The sequence below is a fragment of the Periplaneta americana genome, chromosome 11 (genome assembly GCF_040183065.1).
Source record: "Periplaneta americana isolate PAMFEO1 chromosome 11, P.americana_PAMFEO1_priV1, whole genome shotgun sequence".
In the NCBI taxonomy this organism is placed as follows: Eukaryota; Metazoa; Arthropoda; class Insecta; order Blattodea; family Blattidae; genus Periplaneta; species Periplaneta americana.
The window spans coordinates 86,867,384-86,894,009 of record NC_091127.1 but is presented as its reverse complement, the minus strand read 5'-3'; the positions used below and the strand labels follow the sequence as shown (position 1 = coordinate 86,894,009).

General features: G+C 33.8%; 1 protein-coding gene across 5 annotated transcripts in view; it reads left to right on the top strand.

Moving 5' to 3' along the window:
• Nucleotides 1-26,626, top strand: part of LOC138709175 (zinc finger protein basonuclin-2-like) — an 893,892-nt gene that overhangs the window by 19,437 nt on the left and 847,829 nt on the right. For 2 of the 5 annotated variants that reach the window (XM_069839737.1, XM_069839733.1), the window contains exon 1: nt 218-1,330. The exons of the other annotated variants lie outside the window; for them this stretch is intronic. In XM_069839737.1, the coding sequence (XP_069695838.1) occupies nt 1,082-1,330 (249 nt within the window). In that variant the 5' untranslated portion in view covers nt 218-1,081. Of the gene's footprint in view, nt 1-217; nt 1,331-26,626 lie in introns of those variants that run through there. 5 annotated transcript variants of the gene reach the window in all.

The following is a 26,626-nucleotide window of genomic DNA, read 5'->3' as shown; positions in this document are numbered from 1 at the left end:
TCCATTGCAACATATATAGCGACCCCACCTTTTGCATCTTGACCCCTCTTCGTTAACCCTTATGTGGACCACCTTTCTGTTTCCATTTAAAATAATGTGGTTCATATAACGTCCGAAAATTTTTTTCGAGAAAAGGAATCCGATGTGAGTTATTATTTTTGTTTATGGATCATGTGACTTACAGAGGACATAAGTCACATTAAAATTAATCCTTTGACGTATACCTAGTATGACCACGTTATATTACGCATTCGGCTGTATTCGGCGTCGTTCGGGCAATCTCGGACCGAGGATGTATTCCCAATAGGCGTATGGAACATCGAGAACCTCATGGTTTGTACAGTCGTCCCCCACCTACTGTTCTAGTACGTATTATGCACAGTGGATCAACTGTAGACTAGATACTGCATGCACCCCTAGCAGCCTGACCGCCGGCCAGCCGACCTGCCAGCCTACATCACACTGTCATGGCATCTATCTCTCCAGGTGTTTTCTTGGAAAAAAGATTCGAGTCTGTTGTTGACTGATGTCACGCGGGTGAAATGTGTACAGAAGATTATTCATAATTAATCAGGTTTTATACGTTAATGTGCTGTGAAAATATACTGCATATCGTGTGTAGTTGCCTAGAAAACATCTCGCACGTGTGTACAAATAGTGGAGTGGAATATTACAAACAAATTTATATTCTACAACAATCTGAACAAGATCATTTCAATGCGCATAATACAGTGAATATTTTCTAGATACGATATTTAATTAACAGTGAAATTTGCACAGGAAAACGGTTGTAGTGATATACGGTACATTGATATCTTATTTTTTTTGTAAAACTTGAGGTTAAGAAATATTGCCGAACAAATTCCTTTGAATTAAATACTTAAGTTGTAGTAAATACTACGGAATCAATAAGAGTGAGCAACAGTGAGCGCCATGGAAGACAAGACATGATGTCTTGAGCAAGTGTTCGCTTGAAATGTGTTTAAGGATTTGGGAGACGTAATAGAGTCATGGATCGCAGGCGGTGAATTCACGAAGATCTATCACATCCCTTCACCCCTTTATTACCACATGCCCATCAATGATCCTAATGCAAAACAACGTAACTTTGGGTGTCCCGGGCCCCGGGATAAGTGTCACTTCGAATCAACAATTAGGGCCCCAGCACCATCACCATCACCACCATCACCAGCATCAGCATCAGCGCGTGTGTCAACAGCAGCAACAGCATCAGCAGTCACAGCAGCAGCAGCAGCAGCGGATCATGTGTGAACGCTTCCCAGTGCCTCCACCGCCGCCCTCACAGCCCTCTCGACTAGCACCGCTCAACGTGAGTGTGCATTGCCACCGCGCAAACACATCTTAACAGTGACTAGAGTCACGTAAAGCATTTTAAAATAAGTAACTTAGCTAGCTCCGAAAGTGTCAAATAAAAGCTGTATCATAAATGATGTTAGATTTCCCACGAATTAATATTTGACGAAATGAAATTGAGATATAAATAAATACCACATAAACAAAATACATTTTACAGCACGTTAGTATCACAATGTACGAGTTTAAATAATAGACATGTAAGCTACTTACTTAATGAAGCTTTATAAAAATTAAATTCGACAGAATTAAAACTGGATTATGTGTTTTCTGAAAAGCTTTATAAGTAAAACGTTACTGTTAAATTTTTGTTTAACCATAAATAACACTATTCAAAATCATAAATTAATAGTAAGAACATTCCGCATTAACTGTGAATTATGTACAAACATACAAACTAACAGGCTATAGGTCCTATTTATTTTATATAGGCCTATTTCATAACAGAAAGAACTGTACAGATATACCAAGTGAAATTTAAGAAATCCGTATAGACAACCGCGCCGTATAGTGTACCAGTATCACAAAACAAGGTTGTTATTATCAGGCTGTATTTTTATTTTTAAGGAAAATATTTTTTTTTTTCGCTATGCAAGCTTAATCTATACGTCGTTTTTAGCAGAAGTTCTACAAAAACGACAAAGTTAAGTTTTTATTAAGTTTAAATTCTTTCGCTCAACATAAATAATATTGTTCATAGTCATATCCCTAAATTAAAAGTAAAATTGTATTAATCAGATACGGATTGTGTAGATCTACAAATAAATTTGTAACAAAAGTAAGCCTACGTAGGCTAAACAGATGCAAGATTTATATTGTCAGTAGATCTATTATTTAAAAAAAAAACATTAGGGTCTAATATTTTCAATATGTTTGCAATTTTAGAAAAAATACATTTTTCTATAAATTCTAAGACCATGTCATGTTTCATAAATGGTTTTATATTGAAATAAGCTTCACTCGTACTAACACTTCGTATATGCCATGATTTCTCTTATTCAAAATCGCCTATAACCTAACAGTAACAGTATTAATCTTGAAACACAAGCTATACGCCTATAGCCTAAGTCCTATAAATATCAATTCTGAGAAAGTCACAGAGAAAACATTTTTGTTACATTTTACAAACATTGTCTTAAAAACTTTCAACACATCGGTAGGCCTACCTACATTTGATAAAACTTAGGCTTAAATTATTCGCCTTGTTTCTGAAACATTAATTGGAAATATTATTATGTTACCACTTAATTAATTGTCTTAATCCTAAATACTGATATTTAAAATTATAAAATAACGAAATATGGATCACGTTAAAGTCTCTAGGATTAATATTCATTTCACATTCTTTCAGGAATAATTTACAAATGAGGACATCACACAAAGAAATATTTAATATTTGAAACATTACGGAAGTTAGATTAGTTACTGTTTTAAGGTCTGTTGTGGTTAGGTTTTTATTTAGTACTTCATAGGTTTATATAACTTAAATAGTATTCTTGAAAGTCATCAGTTGTTAATAATGTTAATCATAATTTAGGAATTAGTTAATTTATATTAAAATTCAAACGTGTCTCTGAAAAATATAGCCAAATTTCCTATAGGCCACAATGCATAAATAATCTATTGATTTCCTTCTGTTTACAGAAGCTGATAAAGCCGTGCAAACAAAAGTAGTAATTCATTATTACTACATATTAGATAAGTTAAGTTAGCTTGGGTTTTAGGACTTACGTAAGTACGATTTTCAGCTAGTAAACACTATCTTATTCATATATAGGCCTACACTTCTCTACTAGAACCGGTACTAGAAAGTAAGAACGTTAGCTACTGGCTGATCTGATTTCTGGAAACAGAAGAAAAGGTCTATTCTATAGGCCGATATCCCCTCGGGAGTCTTCTTTGAAAAAAAAAAAAAAAAACATTCTAATTTAGAAAGACTATTGGCTATCTTAATGCAAAATTGTAAATCAATGTTAAAATTGAAAATAATTACAGTTGCCAGTTGGTTTATCTGTAAGACACAGATCAGAGCTGCAAAATTGTCCAATGGGTAAATAGTTTAATCGATTAAGTCTACTCGCATTATTAAACCGATAAATGAACATATAATTATTTCGGGATATCGATAGACAAAGAGTAAAACACATAATGTTAAATCGAAAGTTTTATATATCTAATTTATATTATAATTGTTAAATTGACTATTTAAACTATATAATTGTTGCAGAATTCATTTGTAAGCTTATTCTGGACCCTCGTGGTTAACTGCAGTTAAGCAGCAGAAAAAAATTATTAAATGTTATTAGTAGGGAAAGGATAATCTATGATCACCTTATTTAATGTGTCAGTGATTTAAAAGTCATACCTCGTTACTTAAAAATGGTTAACGTTGTACGTGTTAGCCTATCTAATTCACAGACATTTAATCTGTATTGTGGAAACAGTCTGTATAATTACATCCAAGTGACGGTTTTAACACATATCACAATGTTACTGAGAGGTTGGGATGAACGAGGTGTTTCAAAACGTTGGCAATAACCTAACCATGAACCTTGTTTCATTTCTAGTTTAATTACATATCATTTTCAGAACAATAGACTTGATCTAAAGGTAGGAAAATAACACTATAGTAAGATTTGGGCCTATTAGTAAAAAACACAATCCCAATTGGTTTATATTACTTTCTAAAATAAACAGAACAAGATGTAGGCCTAGGCCTAGTTGACAGACTTATAAATTACACTATTTGGATGTCAGTTTGTACAGCAGATGACGACCTATTTTTCCAAGCAACAACTAGGACTACAGAAATTAATCTTGAAAATAGACTTTATTCAATAATTGAAGTTATATCGAATGTCCATTACTTGACTCTTTGTACTAGTCCTACCTATCTATGTTTAAAAATAGTAACTTATAAGCTTAGCTTATAATTGATATAGCTTAGCTACATAGGGACCCATTTAAATATCGCAAACTCTTAATTGAAAAGTTTTATACAATAATAGGCCAATATTCATTTGGACAACAGTCAGAAATTTATTGAGCAAATCATAATAGGCCTATATTTACATTGGCGAATTATAAATGAACGATTTCAGCCAATTAATTTATTTAATGTTTTTCGCAGCTCTTTTAACAAAAATTTCGAAGTTTAGCCTATTTCCTAACTTTGAAGGTTAATTTCTAACACATAAAGCAATAGCAATATATATTTTTTAATTTATTTTATCCGATCGAAATATGAACAGTTAATGGTTACTGTTAACAAGTCAGGCGATTTATATTTAGGGACCGTGCTGTGAACATGGTATAAAAATAATAACCCTAATATTTATTGTGATGAAGCTATCATAGGCTAATACAGAATAATAGGCCTAGGCGTATGTAGGCCCATACATAGTCTATAGCCCTATAACCTTCGTAACAGAAGTGCTGAAACAAATGACGGTGTTATCCAGAGCGTTATTGAGACGAAAAAAAACAATATAATTACTGATAGCCTGTCTCACCAGAAAACAGTAAAATATTTTAAATAGACCTAATTATATCTGCCACGAGAACTTATTTGTATTAAAACCACAGAAACAAGGAATTTGTTTTCAGTACAAAAAAGCAATATCTTCGGATGGCGTGCCTGTACATTTCCAGCAACGTAGGCCTATAGTGAGAAATAAATATTAGATGTTTTAATGAAATGAAATTATTAGTATTCTGTCGACCACTTAAGTACCTCCTGTTATATAAAGTGATTTATTATCCATGTGCTTAACGTTTTCAATCAGAATAACTTCGCGGTGATCAGCATTATTTGGTCACATCAGACGTGACAATTATATACAATTCTAAATATGCTAAATGAAGGGTTCAGAACCATAGTGGGCCAAGCGCCATTTACTGAAAACGTAGAAAACAAGGGTTAAAATTAAGTTATTACCATAATTCAATAGAAACATAAGCAAGTAATATAATAAAGCATACACATTAGGGGAGAGTCGGGTAATATCGGACATCGGGTAATATCGGACAGTGAGTTTCTTTCATCTACCACACGATGATAGTACCTGATTGACATGGTTACGTTTCTGTGATGTCGCATAGAGAAACGTAACCATGTCTTTCAGGTACTACCATATGCTGGTAGATGAAAGAAACGCACTGTTCGATACTACCCGACTCTTCCCTAAAACTAAATTTTATTTCAATCTTCATTAAACTATGGTATTTACTTAACTTTAACCCTTGCTTTCTTCGTTTTTAATAACTTAAGTGGCGCTTGGCCCACTATGGCTCTGAACCCTTCAAATAGTCTCATTAAAAATAAATACCGGGTTCGTGCATCGTTTTAACTTCAACAGTTAAACAAATCCTTAATAGTTCAATAAGTGATATGCAGACCGTAATTCAGTATGGTAGGCATCCTATTTAAGCTTACCTTAGTTGTAACAATTTAAAGTTGTTGCTTAGGCCTACTGATAAGTCTCCTGGACATAACTCAGTAACAATAGGCCTACTACAGATTTAATGTAGGTGTAACTTAACACATATATATATATATATATATATATATATATATATATATATATATTTATATATATAGATTAGATTAATCGTGAAATTGATATCTGGCTATGTCATCAATTCTAATCTTTTACTATAAAATGGTGCACAAGTTTATCCGCCATTTTCTCTTCAAGAACGCGTTTTTTTAGTTTGAAATTTATGACATGTTGCAGGCGGAGTGTAATTACTGCTACCAATCACCTTATTTTAATTTCCAAATATACCTCACTCTGCTACTTGGACGTAATTAAGCAAATTGAGACACTACATCCTATAGTTTATTAACACAACCGTAGTCTATGCTTGATAAAAAGTTATGAATTCAGATAGCCAAACGCATAGAGTAAGGATTCCTGTTGGGCACAAGAGAAGACTCTAAAATAAGAAGAATTATCCCATGTTCTCTATCATAAATTGTTTTATACTAGGATGGCTAGCTAGTAGCCTACTGCCCTATTTTCAATCGAATTTGAGTGTCAACTTAATAATAATAATAATAATAATAATAATAATAATAATAATAATAATAATAATAATAATAATAATAATAGACCTAATAACAATAACAATGTAAGCAATAACTTAATAATAATAATAATAATATTAATAATAATAATATTAATAATAATAATAATAATAAAAATAAAATTGTTTACCTCTCATCATTAGACATTTTTACCCTTTCTGTTCCCAATCGTGTGAGAATGACAGCGACCATGCTTGGCCATGTGGATAGCATGACTCAATACCACCACTTAAGACAAAACAGAGCAAACACAAGACAAGGTAAGACACAAACACCCAGTCCCTATGACAAAGATATACACTTCATCTAACTAGCCGGAAATTAAACACAGATTTGGTGCATTTAGAATTAAATCAGACTACTTTCAGTCATTCAATTGACTAACATGTTAACCAATATTAAGTCTTAGTAATAGTAATACTTACTTACTTACTTACTTACTTACTTACTTACTTACTTACTTACTTACTTACTTACTTACTTACTGGTTTTTAAGGAACCCGGAGGTTCATTGCCGCCCTCACATAAGCCCGCCATTGGTCCCTATCCTGAGCAAGATCAATCCAGTCTCTACCATCATATCCCACCTCCCTCAAATCCATTTTAATATTATCTTCCCATCTACGTCTCGGCCTCCCTAAAGGTCTTTTTCCCTCCGGCCTCCCAGCTAACACTCTATATGCAATTTCTGGATTCGCCCATACGTGCTACATGTCCTGCCCATCTCAAACGTCTGGATTTAATGTTCCTAATTATGTCAGGTGAAGAATACAATGCATGCAGTTCCGTGTTGTGTAACTTTCTCCATTCTCCTGTAACTTCATCCCTCTTAGGCACAAATATTTTCCTAAGCACCTTATTCTCAAACACCCTTAATCTATGTTCCTCTCTCAAAGTGAGAGTCCAAGTTTCACAATCATACAGAACAACCGGTAATATAACTGTCTTATAAATTCTAACTTTCAGATTTTTCGACAGCAGACTGGATGATAAAAGTTTCTCAACCGAATAACAGGCATATCCCATACTTATTCTGTGTTTAATTTCCTCCCGAGTATCATTTATATTTGTTACTGTTGCTCCCAGATATTTGAACTTCTCCACCTCTTCAAAAGATAAATTTCCAATTTGTATATTTCCATTCCGTACAATATTCTCGTCACGAGACATAATCATATACTTTGTCTTTTGGGGATTTACTTCCAAACCTATCTCTTTACTTGCTTCCAGTATAATTCCCGTGTTTTCCCTAATCGTTTGTGGATTTTCTCCTAACATATTCACGTCATCCGCATAGACAAGCAGCTGATGTAACCCGTTCAATTCCAAACCCTGCCTGTTATTCTGGACTTTCCTAATGGCATACTCTAGAGCAAAGTTAAAAAGTAAAGGTGATAGTGCATCTCCTTGCTTTAGCCCACAGTGAATTGGAAACGCATCTGATAGAAACTGACCTATACGAACTCTGCTGTACGTTTCACTGAGACACATTTTAATTAATCGAACTAGTTTCTTGGGAATATCAAATTCAATAAGAATATCATATAAAACTTCTCTCTTAACCGAGTCATATGCCTTTTTGAAATCTATGAATAACTGATGCACTGTACCCTTATACTCCCATTTTTTCTCCAATATCTGTCGAATACAAAATCTTAGTAATAGTAGTAGTAGTAATAATAATAATAATAATAATAATAATAATAATAATAATAATAATAATAATAGTAATAATAATAATATTTTCATTAGGTTAGTTATTATTTTGATATTAAATTTCATAAGTGGTAGGTATATCTCAGCAGTGTAGGCCTATATTAATGTAATTTAATAATAGGCCTATGTAAAGTATAATCACAGTCTAGTATGTATAGTCACGAAGCTCAATAAGTTATGTAGGGAATATGCATCCATAGATAGTTGCTAATCGCCTCATCACAGACAATGCGAAATAGTATCGGCACAGTCTATTGTTCCTAGTACCCTCAACAACTCAAGCTTCGTGACTATATATACTAGACTGTGGTATAATCGTGATGATGAGAGAAGTTTACATTTTAATAAATAGGCTATAAAATGTCTTAATATGACACATAATAGGTAGGCCTATAAAACAGAATATAAAATGACGAATATTAAATGCAATTAAACATATTTTATCTTTATCATGAATTTTTATCTAATCTTAATTTTTTATGAAAAACTAAAGGAAAAATTGTTTTACGAACTACGAAAAACAGCTGTAGTCCTGTAGGCTCTGGAAATGGCATAGACTAGTAGTTGCAATTATGTATATCATCGCCATCATCATCCTCGCTTCATGACGTAGGAGAATATCTTGTTCCGGCATATAAACCTATTACGTAGCTGTAGTTCAAACGGACTCTTTCAATTTTTTCTTTGGCCGTCCAATGTTTCGTCTTCCTGCTGCTTTGTATTTATAAGCTTTTCGTAGAATGTGAGATATTGGCATCCTTAAAACATGGGAGTTCCATCTGTAGGCTATCTATATCAGGTGAGTTTTTCATGAATGGAAAAGATGTTAAGTTCGTTACGAATCTAATTTATAATTTTACCTAATTTAGAACATTCATTGATGATTTCAGAAATGCCATCTCTGTTAACTAGATTTTATTCAAATCTCCTTTTCGTAAAGTCCAAGTTTCACTCCTGTATAGCAACACTGGGACTGCCATAAATTTGTAGAATTTTAAGATTGTATCTTTTCTAGTCTTCTTTTTTAAAGTAGGCCCTAGGCCTACTAGCTATAGGTTTCTAACTTCTATTATTTATAAATTACTTAATTTACTTATTTATCTTGGTTATATGTAATATGACAACCTAAATATTCTAATTAAAATCAGAAACTGGTTCTAAAATTATTATATCATTTAATGTAATTTTTAAAGTTGGTATTGAACATTTGCTTATAAGCTAAGGGCCATGACGCTAGCTTAGACATAGAAATTTTGAATCTGTAATTGTCACTTAAATTTTGAAATTCAAACATATTTTTCTGGAACAAATCTTCACTTTCTTGGATATTGAGCATATTGTCATATTTTGTTATTATTCAATCTGATACTAGGACGTAGATATTAGGTAGATAGGCCTATTACATTTCAATGTTTAATCTGCCTACTGAAGGATTCACTGGAAGGAGTGGTGAACGAAAGAAATGTTTGGGGCAGAAGAAGATAACAAATAATGAACATTAAGACATAGGCCTGTTGATCATTTGCGGAGACTAAGGAAAGAGGAAAATAGGTAAAATTGGAGAACACCGAGCTTACAGTGAAGGACCTTCTCTTAGACAGAAAACTAAGTCCATTAATGAATGGGTATGTTTAATTTGATGATTGTAGACATAAGCTACTTTACCTATCATACCTAAAGTCGTTTAAATATGCTCTCCTGCATAAGTTACATGGCTTGTAGGCCTATGTCTAAAATGCAGGTAGTAGACCATTGATGATACAAAGGAGGAGAGGTCGGCCGGCGCCGTGAATCGGGTCTCGGCATAGCACAGATGGAAAGAGCGTTCAGCGCCCAGAGCTGAGAGGTCCTGCTTTCGATTCCCGGTGCTGGAACGAATTTTTCTCCAATAATAGGTATCTACATGTTGACTACTTAGGCCTATAGAAAATAGTCTTGATTATTTAATGAGGATGGCGAGAACCTCATATATGAATATAAGCTAATTTTATTGACATTTCGAGAGAATAATTTCAGATGGATTGAAAAAGAAATGATCTCTTAACATAGGGGGAGAAGGGAAGACAACAGACCACAATGATGATGTTGATGATGATGATGATGATGATGATGATGATGATGATGATAAGGAGGAAGAGGAGAAGCATGAGGAGTAAGAATAATAGGAGAAAAAAGAGGAAAAGCTATTATGGACGAGGGGCACACTGCAGCCTAGAAGAGCCTATAGTCCATGACATTTCAGAAAACTTTATTAGGATAGCAATGTGAACTACTAGCCCGGAGATAATTTCAACGCCGTATTAATTCGTTAATGAAATGTTCTCTGCATGTCAACTGTTGATCCTTTTCAAACCACTGGACAGTATTGAAATTGGTCCCCTGGTTCCGTGTTTAAAATAATGGGTTAGACTGTGTAGGCACATGATTTAATTTGCGTGTATGAATGGATGTACGTAGCCTACGCCAACGTGCGTGCAAGTTCCAAGAGAAGAGGGACAAAATTACAGTCTGCGAGTTTAATGAGGGACACAGTCATGACTTGATAGCTTCTTATGCTTGTGACGTCTGCTTGACACCCAGACTCTGCCGTTCTGTCGCATGTATCCAAACAATTACAATAATACGTAGGTAACAGATTTCTGTCGGTAGGTCCACTATTTCGTTTATATCTTTACATCTATCTCAATCTGTTCTGTCATTTCATAAAAGGAATCATTATAAAGAGAGTCCAGCATTGAGAAGGCGTCTTCAATAAGATATACATTACTCTTATTACAGGTATAAATTCGTAACTAGTGATTATTCAATAAAAGAAACATGTATTTTTTGTCAAGCGATGTCACTACAGACTATTGTGAAAGAGTTCACAATTGAAGTTATATGCCACAGCAAGAAATTCAATACACATTTCCATCTGGGATAAAATTTCAACTGTTTTCACATGCATGATATTATGTTCTTGTATAGAGTGACATGCCATAGCTATATTAGGCCTAAAAGATGGGATAATAAACTCTGCGTTACTCATTTTTGAATAGTGCCCAAAGTTTAGATCCTGTTAGGGAGGAGAATCATCAAAAGAGACCCTAAGGCTGGTGTAGGTGACGTGTTTAACCCATATCCCATGCTACAATGTTGTTCATACAAAATTGAACAATGCAGCACATAACCAACGTACTACATTTACATAGGCCGGTGGGCTACCGGTGGCGTGGAATAATGTCTCAGTGTTAGAAACAGGTTAAGAACTGGCAATTGGACGAATGCAATAATAGATTTAATAAGTTATAATCACTTTATTACTTTCTACAGAACATGCGTGTCCATATAATTTATGAAACACCCACGGTTGCGTTTATTATACTTACAACTTACAAATGGCTTTTAAGGAACCCGAAGGTTCATTGCCGCCCTCACATAAGCCCGCCAGCGGTCCCTATCCTGTGCAAAATCAATCCAGTCTCTATCATCATACCCCACCTCCCTCAAATCCATTTTAATATTATCCTCCCATCTACGTCTCGGCCTCCCTAAAGGTCTTTTTCCCTCCGGTCTCCCAACTAACACTCTATATGCATTTCTGGATTCGCCCATACGTGCTACATGCCCCGCCCATCTCAAACCGCTGGATTTTATGTTCCTAATTATGTCAGGTGAAGAATACAATGCGTGCAGTTCTGTGTTGTGTAACTTCCTCCATTCTCCTGTAACTTCATCCCGCTTAGCCCCAAATATTTTCCTAAGCAACTTATTCTCAAACACCCTTAACCTATGTTCCTCTCTCAGAGTGAGAGTCCAAGTTTCACAACCATACAGAAGAACCGGTGATATAACTGTTTTATAAATTCTAACTTTCAGATTTTTCGACAGCAGACTGGATGATAAGAGCTTCTCAACCGAATAATAACACGCATTTCCCATATTTATTCTACGTTTAATATCCTCCCGAGTGTCATTTATATTTGTTACTGTTGCTCCAAGATATTTGAATTTTTCCACCTCTTCGAAGGATAAATCTCCAATTTTTATATTTCCATTTCGTACAATATTCTGGTCACGAGACATAATCATATACTTTGTCTTTTCGGGATTTACTTCCAAACCGATCGCTTTACTTGCTTCAAGTAAAATTTCCGTGTTTTCCCTAATCGTTTGTGTATTTTCTCCTAACATATTCACGTCATCCGCATAGACAAGAAGCTGATGTAACCCGTTCAATTCCAAACCCTGCCTGTTATCCTGAACTTTCCTAATGGCATATTCTAGAGCGAAGTTAAAAAGTAAAGGTGATAGTGCATCTCCCTGCTTTAGCCCGCAGTGAATTGGAAAAGCATCAGATAGAAACTGATCTATACGGACTCTGCTGTATGTTTCACTGAGACACATTTTAATTAATCGAACTAGTTTCTTGGGAATACCAAATTCAATAAGAATAGCATATAATACTTCCCTCTTAACCGAGTCATATGCCTTTTTGAAATCTATGAATAACTGATGCACTGTACCCTTATACTCCCATTTTTTCTCCATTATCTGTCGATACAAAAAATCTGATCAATAGTCGATCTATTACGCCGAAAACCGCACTGATGATCCGCAATAATTTCATCTACGTACGGAGTTAATCTTCTCAAAAGAATATTGGTCAACATTTTGTACGACGTCAACAAAAGTGATATTCCTCGAAAGTTACCACAGTTGGTTTTGTCCTCCTTCTTAAAAATAGGTACAATTATGGACTTCTTCCATTGTTCTGGTACAATTTCCTTTTCCCAAATAGCAAGTACAAGTCTATAAATTTCGCTATATAATGAACTTCCACCCTCTTGTATTAATTCTGCTGGAATTTGATCAATACCTGGAGACTTGTACTTTTTCAGATTTTCTATCGCAATTTCGACTTCTGAAAGCGTGGGTTCGGGTATAAATGGCTCAGCAGTTTGTATTTCAATTTCTTCCCGATCATTTCTATTTGGCCTATGTACATTTAGTAGTTGCGCAAAATAGTTTTTCCATCTGTTTAGGATTGATGGAGAGTCTGCAAGCAAGTCACCATTCTCATCCTTGATCACGTTTACCCTTGGCTGATATCCGTTCTTAAATTCCTTTATACCCTTATATAAATCTCTAATGTTTTTATTCTTACTATTTGTTTCTACCTCATTCAGTTTTTCCTTCAAGTAACCTCTGTTTTTATTCCTAAGTGTACGACATGCTTCCCGTCTTTCATTGAAATAATTATCTCTCTTCTCCTCAACTGGATCCTGTAAGAATTTCAATTTTGCCTGTTTCCTTCTTTCTACTACCATGCAACAATCTTCATCAAACCACGGTTTCTTTTCCTTAGTTTCATAATAACCTATGCTCTGCTCAGCTGCAATTTTGATACTATCTCTGATATTTTCCCACACGCTATTAACATCTAATTCTTTCTCAACTTCGTCGGAACTTTCTAAAGTGGCAAACCTATTCGAAATTTCGACCTGATAATTTTGCTTAGCTTCCTTGTCCTTTAATTTCAAAATATTGAATTTAGTAATATTAACTTGTTGCTCTACTCGCTTGGCTACTGATAATCTTTCTCTTAATTCTCCAATCACCAAATAATGGTCAGAATTACAGTCTGCACCCCTGAAAGTTCGAATATCTACTATACTAGTATGTCTCCGTTTATCTATGAAGATGTGATCTATTTGGTTGTGTGTCAATCCATCTGGAGAAGTCCAAGTATATTTATGTATATCCTTATGGGGGAATGTTGTACTTTTGACAATTAGATTTTTCGATGTGGCAAAGTTGACTAATCTAACTCCATTGTCACTACTAATTGCGTGTAGGCTCTCTTTTCCAATAGTTGGTCTAAAAATATCCTCCCGTCCTACTTTAGCGTTGAAATCTCCCAATAAAATTTTCATGTGATATCTAGGGAACTGATCAAAAGTATGTTCCAATTCCTCATAGAAGCTATCCTTTATATGGTCGTCTTTCTCTTCTGTAGGGGCGTGAGCATTTATAACTATGATGTCGCACCATCTACCTTTAAGTACTAAATATGATAACCTGTCACTGATAAATTCGACCTTTTTTACTGCTGATTTTATTCTTTTATGAACAAAGAATCCTGTTCCTAATTGGTGATTATTGTTTCCTTCCCCATAATACAACAAGTAATCTCCTATTTGTGATATGCCATTCCCATCTAACCTAATCTCTTGTACTCCCACGAAGTCTATTCTATATCTAACTAGTTCTTTTGCTGCTAATGTTACCCCTCCTGTTCTATAAAGACTAGTTACGTTCCAAATGCCAAATCTCAAAACCTTATTCCTTTGCTGTGGTCGTGCCAGAGAATCAGTCCTATTCCGAGGCTTATTGTATGGATTCGTAACAAGCTGTTTTTTACCGTGATGGGTTGTTAGCCCTTCGCCCAACCCCCAAGCTGGAGGACCACCCCTTATCGGCTGTCCACGACTGCTTATTCAATATATTCGCAGCTACCCTCCATATCTGGAGGCCGTCTCCTCTATCCGCAACCTGAGGACGCGCCATGCCGTGGTGATAGGGACCCACAATACATGGGCGTTTATTATTATTATTATTATTATTATTATTATTATTATTATTATTATTATTATTATCGTATTCGGTCGCGACGACAAAACGGCGCAACTCAGCGTTGTGTTGAAACCATGATCGTAGATTCGATTCTTCCGTTGGGTATATAATTAGAAGATTGTCTTTTGTGAACGAGATGTAGCTTATATGGTATTGGGAGATTCATTATCAATTTTATACAATCACTTCTATAACACTACATAATATATATTTTTTTTACTTCATTTCATTACTCTTCATTGTACTTTCATCTCATGTTTCTCCAAAATCAAATTGTACTTTATTTTTAAATTTACCACTGATCTGTATTCTCTCCGCAAATCATATTGTATTTTATGTTTAATTTAACCTCTGCTTTGTATTCTGGATCCTAGTGGTCAACCGTAGGCTAGTTGTTTACCAGATGTCCCAAATTGTGGAATTAATAGGTCAAAAACCTATAGTTCATTTTTCACTACTGGCACTTTCAGAGAGGAACTGAGGTTAAGAGTGTTCGAGAATAAGGTGCTTAGAAAAATATTTGGGGTGAAGAGGGATGAAGTTACAGGAGAATGGAGGAAGTTACACAACGTAGAACTGCATGAATTGTATTCCTCATCTAACATAATTAGAAATATTAAATCCAGACGTTTGAGATGGGAAGGGCATGTAGCACGTATGAGTGAATCCAGAAATGCATATAGAGTGTTAGTTGGGAGATCTGAGGTGAGAAAGACAATTTGGGGAGGCCGAGACTTTTATGGGGGGATAGCCTAATATGAAAATGGATTTGAGGGAAGTGGGATATAATGCTTTGGTCGGCGGGAAAAAGCACTTAAGTAAAAAAAAAATAATAATTTTTCAGGAGAGATTTTCTTTTTAATTTACTCTTAACTGAATATATGTATAATAATGAAATTTATGTATGTTGGTTAAAGTAAGACACTTTTCAATTTAAAATAAAAGAAATTTTATTATTTCAAAAATAGAAAACATATTAGACTTATGTGATTAGGTACAACAGAAAAATCGCCTTTTTTACTTAAGTTATGTGCCTTTTCTCGCCGCCTTTTACTGTTGGGACTGGATTAATGTTGTTCAGGATAGGGACCGATGGCGGACTTATGTGAGGGCGGCAATGAACCTCCGGGTTCTCTAAAAGCCATTTGTAAATAGAAAGCAGAGGTTTTGAAGTTTCCATATGTATAAAATGTTTAGTCATTTACGTAAACTTCATTCTTTGTTACTGTAACCAATTTTAAGTGTAGCCTGCCATGTTAGTACTGCCTCATCCTCCTAATAATCGTCATCATCATCTTCATTATAATCTTAATTTTCATCATCTTCCTCTCAAGTCTTGAATTAAAGGCCATCTCAAGAGACTACGTACATAACTTTGGTGTTACAGACACTACGAGTAGAAAACTACCTGAAAAAAAATTTGGTGACACAATTTTTAATTAATATTTCATAGAAGATCCGTGATAAACTTATATTTAAAAAGATAGACATTTTTCTGACTCGAAAGGTTAGCCCTTTATATAAATTAAAACTAATACAACTCGATCAATACGCAACAGTATTAATCACTTAGGCAGACTTGCTTCGAACACTTGACTAAAATAAATTGATTAATGGATGCATTGCGTTTTCTCTTTCACTTTAAAGCCAATGTTTAAATTGAAATACATTTCACTGATAAATTATAGCCTATTCCTTCATTAAACAAAATTAGACCTACATAATTTTACTGTGTAAAACATTCGAATCTCAATTCATGCAGTGGGGTCTATAATAATCTGAATTGTGAATCTGAAATATTTTGTAAGTCATTTAGTATTTTGATGCATGTAGTCCTATTATTTAGACAATTTTCCTGGGCCCTATATGTTTCTTTACTTATGCTGAGAAAAATCACTATTGTGTAAATATTTTATGGAGATTAGATATTGAATCACAGTATAGGAAGGTGTGCACACCTATTTTTAATCATAATGGACGATTAGTGACAAATTATCTCGCTTTTCTTCCATCTCTCTCAATATTCTAGTTCAGTGACTGATAAGTTATGAAGTCCGTACAATATTAACGTTCGAATAAATGTAATTATAGGCCTACGAGAAAGCATATCATATCATATCATATCATATCATATCATATCATATCATATCATATCATATCATATCATATCATATCATATCATATCATATCATATCATATCATATCATATCATATATCATATCATAACATATCATAGGCTACCATATCATGTCATGTCATGTCATATCATGTCATATCATATCATATCATATCATATCATATCATATCATATCATATCATATCATATCATATCATATCATATCATATCATATCACATCTTATCATATCATCGTATCGTATCATATCGTATCATATCATATATCATATCATATCATATCATATCATTTTATCATAATTTATCATATCATATATCATATCATATTATATATCATATCATACCATAGCCTATATCATATCATATATAATATCATATCATAGCCTATATCATATTATACTATATCATATCATATCATATTATCATATCATATCATATCATATCATATCATGTCATATCATATCATATATCATATCATATCATATCATATCATATCATATCATATCATATCATATCATATCATATCATATCATATCATATCATATCATATCATATCATATCATATCATATCATATCATATCATATCCTTATCATGAGTAAATGAGCATTGTAATCTAGTGAAAACACATGGATTACAAAGTTGTGAAACAGTGTAGACTAGTAGGGCCTAGGTTATTTTACGACGCTTTATAAACATCTAAAGTTATTTAGCGTCTGAATGGGATAAAGGTGATAAAGCTGGTGAAATGAGTCCGGGGTCGAGCACCGAAAGTTACCCAGCATTTGCTCATATTGGGTTGAGGGAAAACCCCGGAAAAAACCTCAACCAGGTAACTTGTCCCGACCGGGAATCGATAGGCTTATGTTTATATGGATAACAACAGACAATAAACAATGCCGCACTTCTGTAGCAGACATACTGTAACTATTTCTCTGAACAGAAATTTATACAATGCGGACACCAAGAGTAGACTAGATGTGACCAGCAACAGGAATCAAATAGCCTAAATATGGAAATTAATTAACAGAGTTACTAATTCTAGAAAATCGTTCTGCAAATGATCGACATTGTACCTAAGAATTTGGTAAGCCAGCTAAAATAACCAAACTTGAATATATTCTGCTTAAATTTAAAATTAAATTATCAGGACAAATAGGTCCTACCACATTGTTTGCAATAAGCATACGTTTCTACTAATTCGATAAAATCAGTTCGGAATACAGTTTAATTATCCATACATCACGTAATAATACTTTGTAATCTGCAAGATGATGATGGTAATAATAATAATAATAATAATAATAATAATAATAATAATAATAATCATCATCATCATATAATTATAACATGGCTAGGCCTGTAAATGCTGAAAGAGAATATTTTGTATTTTATAGACTACTAACAAAGAGGGTATGAGTGATAACAGATCTATATTCAAGTTCACCTGCTGTAGCCTATTCATAACTTTTGCTATTTGATATTTCTCAGTGTAAAATAGCAAATTCACATCATAATACACTTTTCTATTGATATAAATTAAATTATGTAGACCTACCGTAGATTAAAAAGACTTAATTGATACTGTGTCACTAACAAGAGCTAACTTAGCCTACTATTGTTAGATTTAATTGTCAGTCGTCGCCGTCTTCCTCTTCCTCCTCCCCTTCATAGTCATGATCATCATGATCATCATAATCATCGTCGCCATCGTTGTCTTCTGCAGTCAATATTCGTAGCCTATACTCTGGCACATTTCGTCCTCATTACTGTATTATTCTGAAGATAATAACAAACTCAATAGACCTACATAAAAATAACTCTTCTGTCATGTGGGCAGCAAACCTAACAGACAAAGTAATACAAGAACCCAGGACAACTAGCAGAAATCCAGTCCTAATAGAAGGCAATAGAATGTGATAATTTACAGTTTAATAATAATAATAATAATAATAATAATAATAATAATAATAATAATAATAATAATAATAATAATAATAACAACAATAATATGGTTGTGAAACTTGGACTCTCACTTTGAGAGAGAAACAGAGATTAAGAGTCTTTGAGAATAAGGTTCTTAGGAAAATATTTGGGGCGAAGAGGGATGAATTTACAGGAGAATGGAGAAAGTTACACAACGCAGAACTGCACGCCTTGTATTCTTCACCTGACATAATTATGAGCATAAAATCCAGATGTTTGAGATGGGCAGGGCATATAGCACGTATGGGCGAATCCAGAAATGCATATAGAGTGTTAGTAGGGAGACCGGAGGGAAAAAGACCATTTTGGGAGGCCGAGACGTAGATGGGAGGATAATATTAAAATGGATTTGAGGGAAGTGAGATATGATGATAGAGACTGGATTAATCGTGCACAGGATAGGGACCGATGGCGGGCTTATGTGAGGGCGGGAATGAACCTGCGGGTCCCTTAAAAACCATTTTTAAGTAAGTAGGCCTAAGTAATAATAATAATAATAATAATAATAATAATAATAATAATAATAATAATAATAGAGACTGAATTAATATTGCACTGGATAGGACCGATGGCGGGCTTATGTGAGGGCGGCAATGAACCTCCGGGTTCCTTAAAAGTCATTTGTAAGTAACAAAGGAAGTAAACAATAATAATAATCATCATAATAATAATGATATAATAATAATAATAATAATAATAATAATAATAATAATAATAATAATAATAATAATAATAAGCCTAACAAAGTAACTGAATTTACTGCATAAAACATACAGGCTAGGATGTTTTGTACAGTGAAATACAATGACGTTACAGTTTTTTTTAAACAATTTATTGATCGATCAGCGCATTTAGCGCTATACAGATCATTTCTAAAAATTATAAATACAATATATGACACTGAATTGAGGGCAGCCTAGATTGGGCTCCTCAATTAACAAAAATAATTGTTAATAAGTAATTGTTTACATAGGTTGGTGTGATGATAAATTTTGATTATAATATGAGGTCCATTGGAAGTCGGCTCTTGATTCTGGTGGGAAATGTGGAGACGTTACAGTTGTGAAAATATAATTGAACTTGGATAAGTGAAGTCAAGGGACTTCCTAGTTACATTATCAGCTCAGACAAAAAAAAAAGCATTGCTTAATACAACGCGGGACAAACACAATGTGAGACACATCTAAGTCTGAAGGAAGAGAAATAAGTATCTCTTTCCTTTGAATCGGGATTCGCAGACAGGACCGCTGCCACGCAGTCTAACGCAAGAGGGTGGAAAGCAGGCATGTGTTCAGGTTGCTTGCCAAATGCGTCATATACGTCTCTGTTTATATTAGAACCCTTCTGGTATCACCAGGTGACGTTTCTTGTGCTTTTGTGCGAGCATGGACAAGAAAGGACAACACGGAAACCAGTGATGAGTTATAATAATTGTGATATTAAAAAAAATAAAAAAAAAAAAAAAAATAATAACCCACATGACAAAGAGTGTGGGGGAAATTTTCTGTATTTTGTGGTCGCTAACTTATTCTTGTGCATACACACGCAACGTGTTGTCCTGGCAAAACAAAGCTTCTGGATTCGACACATTTGAAGTTCATCAGACACTGCATGACAGGGTGGATGTTTGGTTTTCTTGCGCTTTATATAGTCTGGGACTGGTAATGGCATTGTTGTCAACGGACTCTCCCTCTCTCTATCTATCTCTGTCTTTTAACAATAGCGATAATAACCTTCTAATTGTCTCGGTCAGAGCTTTCTCGACCACTGTTGTCGAGTTGGCTCGTGACTTGTGGTCGGGCGCCATATAAACCTAATAACCACCACCACAACAAGTCTTCTTTTATTTCGCATCGAAAAACACATTCATTTAAAAAATTATATAGTCTGACTACTCCAGCATTACAGATCGTGCTCTGAGCTCCCTCTTTGATCATTTGATAGGTATTATGATCGCTGTATTTTTACCGAAAAAGAATATATATAAAGAAAGAAATTAATACTATCATACAATGCTCTATATTCTACCTGTAAAAGTAACACACTAACAAAAGACTAAATTTCTATAAAATCTTTCATTCTCTTTAAAGGACACAGCATTGACATACCCTCATATTAAGCGATACATGCCCAACTAGAAGAGAGAGTTGGAAGAGCATCTCTCATTAGAAAGCGTCCATTGTCTGTAGGCCTATTATAATTCTATTGGGGCGTCCAGGTCTGTGTGATCGTCATATGTTCTGTTTGCCGTGATACTTTGTTCCCTCAACTTAACATGCGACTAAATATACGGAATCATATATCTACCTTTTTAATATTTAGTCTTAGACATTTTTTGTTATAGGAAACAAATTAGCGTAAGTTATTATTTTATCCTGCACGTACTTGCAAGACTCGTTTGACATAGACCTACACATTATTTCACAAAAGCTAAGCCTTGGTTCTGGATTCTTAGAAAACAAGATGAAAGAAGGACCTAGACTTATGTATGTATACATATCCTATAGTCTATTAATTAAGTGAAAATGTTTGGCTGTGTAAATGGTTGCATTATAATTCTTTCAGACAAGGCTAAAAATGGAATATATGAGTAGTTTAATATCAAAGACGGACATCTGTTGTCTCCATAGTTTTGATCTAGAGGCACTTTTTGTTTCACGGTGTTCTTTGTAATATTTTAACACAATTTATTTTTATAGATGTAAGTTAGTGTTAGAGTTTGCATATAGTTCACCATAACTTAAAAGGGCATGAAAAAATGTATAAGAATCCACATTACCTAAATTTGGATCTGAGGTCAGATGTCCGCCTTTGATATTAAGCTACTCATGTATTGTGTCAACGAAAAATAAAACATAATGAAAGACACTGAAAGCAGTACGTTCTTAGAATAGACAAGACTAGACTGAGAAAACATAATGATAATAGTGTCCCAAACTTTTCATTTTACGATATTTTTTACTTTCAGGAATTTTCCACGGAATTCCTAAGCCAAAATAAAAATCAAAGCTCTCTTTGTTACGTTAGTTATTAGTGCTGTCGATCGATCAAAATATTTAATCGATTAACGATTTGAATTGAATCGATTAATCGATAGATTAATCGAGCTATGATCGATTTGAAAAAAGTTATAATATACTGTAATACACAATTATTGTTAAATTTAATTTGTGTTCGGTGATAAGCATAAGTATAAAATATTGTATATCTCTTTATACTGTTATATTACGAAACAATAGTATTTTAGTTATTTACTCACATATTTATTATGTAGGCTTATAATTTATTGTATCAATTTCTCCGGGGATATTTGAGACAAACATAAATAAAAAAAGTATAAAGACTCACCTAATTAATACTGCTCCATACATGATTTTAAACATGTGAGTGTATCCACATGTTCCGAATTAAGTGCTGCTCTACGTTTACTAAGAATGTTTCCTCCATCACTAAATACGAAAGAACATTTTTCTGTCAAGCACTTCTCCACGATCGTTCAATTTAAATCCAAACGTTTCACCGAGTTTACCTCTGAAATTGGCATATGACAGAATGGAGTTTCCACTTTTCACAGACCACAGAAATCTGATTTTTTTTCTTTAACAAACTAAACACACACGCTTCATCTACAAGCTAGGTAAAGAAACTGCAATGGTCAAAACACAGACTGGCCCTATTCTAATCGGATTACAAAATTTTAGAAAGAGAAGAAGATAGATATTCTCACTTGGACACAGTGTAGCCATGGCTAAGTGGTGAGGGGGCAAATTCCAGAAAAAAAAATGTATTTCATATGCTAGGAAGGCGAGCTGACAGCAAGGTGGAAGTTTTCTTGGGAAACTATAGAACTAAATAAGGGTTCGCATTGTGTATCAACTTTCAATAGGGGTAGTCCAAGTCACTGTCCTCATATCCCCGTCTCTTTCTGAATTGTTTATGCAAAGATTTGCCCTATACTACCTGCTTTGTAGTTAAAAAATAACGGTACTATTGTGCTTTGAAGTAATATCTAAGAGACGAATAGTGTCGGAATTTTTAGTCTGAGTTTGCATTAACAGAATAATAATTAATATCAAGTACAACCGATTAATTTTAATCGACTCGATTATTCGATTAAACATTTTTGATCGATTAATCTTACAAAGTTTAAATATCTAGCTCTTGAGAGTAACTCTTAGAAAATATAATACGTTTATTTCATTGTTAATAAACTCATAAACTAGCCCACAACTCTTATCATAGTTGACAAAAGTGATCAGAGACGCAGGCTACAGTAAGTTCTTCTCGTGCAGGGAAAGCAAAGTAGGCTATTGTCATTGTTTGTTTTGGGAATGGATGGTAGTGGTGATTTTTATACTCGTATCATGCAGAATTTTGCTTTACATCATCACGAAAACAGCTTTAGATGCAAAAGAAACGTTAAAAAAAGACAAAAATAAGACGGAAAATAAGTTTAAATTCTGAAATGAAATTCATCTGATGAATGCACGGTTAAACTCCATCAAGCACGATTAGAAAAGAGACAATGAAGATAGGCCTACCTCTTATAACTTTTTTTTCCTTAATTAAAGTAACTGAAGAACGTGGAAAGAATAGGTTTATATAGGCCTACTTATATTAAATAATTTGATTGACAAAACAGATAATTAACTATTTAAAAATGTAAACTTTTGTAAAGAAGAAATTTAGGAAAAGTCTGAGGTGTCAGAATAGACTACTCATGACTGAATGATGATTATATTATTTTCTGGCCCGAAGGAAATCGTGTCTTGAATTTTATCGCACTCAAAATCCACGTCTTCGGCCAGTTCCAAACCGCGAACCTCACACCTAGTGGCAACAATGGTAACCACTATACCACTGAAGACAAAAACAACAGCAATAATAATAATCATTATCATCATACCTACTAGACGGCGTAACCAAAGTTATTCAAGAATTTCAAGAAAACTGGTTACTCCAGAATTTATGACGTAGGCTTTGATTTCATCTTCTCATTTGTTTATTTACATAATGTCAGATTTTAAATGTAATTTTCTTCCATTTTAACATGACCATATCAGTTTCCATACAAGAAATTTGCCAATTTACAGCCCTAGTTTCATATTATATCTCACACAAATAAATTAATTTAACTAATCTTTTCTCAAAGCTGCAATGTTTCAAAGTTTTTACTCGAAGATGTTTACTTTGAAAGACAAAAAGATAGATCTATTAGATGTAATAATAGTAATAGTAATAATAATAATAATAATAGTAATAATAATAATAATAATAATTCTTAAGTCGCCGAAAATAAAAATTATAATTACATAAAATATAGCCCAATAAAACTTCATCTCACTTTGGAGATTAATTTACATTATTGGGATCACTTCTGCCGGTTAATCTTAACTTACTAAACATAACACGATTATTTATCTTAAATTACAAAAAATAGGGATAGGCTATAGCCTATTATATTCTAATAATTCAAGCTATACTGAACCTAATCTGAAATCGTAAAACTCATATAGACAGAATGAGTGAAGGAGGATATTCAAAACAAATAACAGCTTAAAATATAAACCAAGAGGATTATTATTATTATTATTATTATTATTATTATTATTATTAGTAGTAGTAGTAGTAGTAGTAGTAGTAGTAGTAGTAGTAGTAGTAGTAGTAGTAAATAAATAACAATTAAAAAGAACTGTGAATTCCATTGTTCTTATAATAGGCCATAGTTTGTGTAATAGGTCAGTAGCTTATATTGTACAGACACAGACTTAAATTCTAAGTGAAAATGGTCTCATTTCACTAAAAAAAATACCTTCATGCACATAAGAACTCACTTAAGAATAGGCATATTTAAATTTAAAACACACAGACTGAAGCAAACTTAAAGCCGTGGAAAGTGAACATGAATCTGGCCTGACATATGAATAAACGCAAAAGAGGAATCTAATAATGGAGCTCATTATTCTAATTTTTGGTTACTGACAATGAGAACAGAAAGGGTGGTGTCTGATTCCGGACGGGGCGGGGCTCCGATATCTTGGCGGGCGGTGAGCGCTCGGTAGCCGGGAGGAACCGGCAGGGCGCCCGGCGCAGGCGGGTCCTTAACTTCCGTCCGAATCTTTGCTCGCCCAGCCCTACAAGAAAACTGGGCCCCTCGGCACTTTTAATAGACAAAACAGCCGCCACTCCTGTTGAGCTGAAGACCGTAAAACATTTCAATTACATTTCCCAGCATGATTTTCTTAAAAGCGAGGGAACCGCTATGAGGAGCTACGTGTATTGTTTGATCGGGTTAACAGCTAGCTCTGTATGTTAAATAAACGTCGGTTTAACACCGTAACACGAAACTACCGCAATGCCTGTGCCTTCGCTCTGTTAACAAGGGTGCATCTTACAGCCGGCTTTAGTGTACCGGTATTAGTTATGTCTAATTATCTTTCTCAAGTCCTGTCACTCCTTACACGGAACTTTAAAATTTTGTGAAAATCTTAGGTGCCGTAGGATATGTTACCTAGCTTCGAGGAATTGAAAACCTAAAATGGACGTCCATAAAAGTTATCATATAGGCTAATTTATTAATTATCAACAACTATCACCATGATATCGAAGTATTCCCTAAATTTTATGATTAAATGTGTCTTAAATTTATTTTGTTGAAAATAGTTATTTCTGCTAGACTACATAATTCTACAAACAAATTTGTTTCTATTTTTAGTAGTAAGTTACATTATTGACTTATAATAATTTACTGTAACTGAAAGAATTTCAACGAACAGATTAATCTTTCAAGTTTCAAAACAAAAGAATCCTAGTCCTCCAGAGCCGTTCTCACTTAAGAAAGTTAATAATTACTGATATAAATTAGGAATTTAAGTACATTATAAAAGCGATATTAGTCTATGGTTCAAACGAATGGGAGAGATGGCAAGTAAATCTCGGTCTACATAGACTATTCTATCACTCTTCTTTGAAGACATGGGCTAACAAGTTCTGAAGGGCTTCTTAATGTATAAGAAAAACTGCAGTATAAAATGGCAACTATTGCCAAAATCACCATCATCATCTTTATTACAATAAATTATGAACTTATTCATAACTAATAAAACTTTAAGAAAATTGTAATTCTTGTTCGTATAAATCTTAAAAGTTTCCTGCTCATTCTCATCATGTTTTTATTTAGAAATCGAGTGAACCCGAAATCGATTCCCGGTCAAATATAGGCCTATATAATTTATTTAATTATTTTCCAATAGAACTGCTTATGTCTCTCTCTCTCTCTCTCACTTTTTTTTTCTCTCTTAAGCTATGTCCTAGCACCATATTGGCCAAAAGGCCAGGAAACCCAAGTAGGCCTACATGCATATGTGTAGGTCTAATAAAGCGTCATAATCCTGATTAGACTGAGAAAGAAATCTTAAAATATAAGTGCATACTAACCAATTAAAGTGAAAGGCCATATATAGAAATGTATCCTATAGTTAAACATATTAAGACGAATTTTAGGCGTAATATAAACTAATCAATGACTTTTCAAATCTTTACGTTGCTACCTGGTGTCAGTAAAGTAATAAATAATAACAGAATGTCGAACACAAAATGCAGTTATTAAAATTTCAAATAAAAGTAGGCTTATTTCAATTTATTTCCAAACAGAAGTCGAGTAGGTCTACCTAAACATTGCAGATTCCTCAATTTTTGTTAAAATTCTCACATT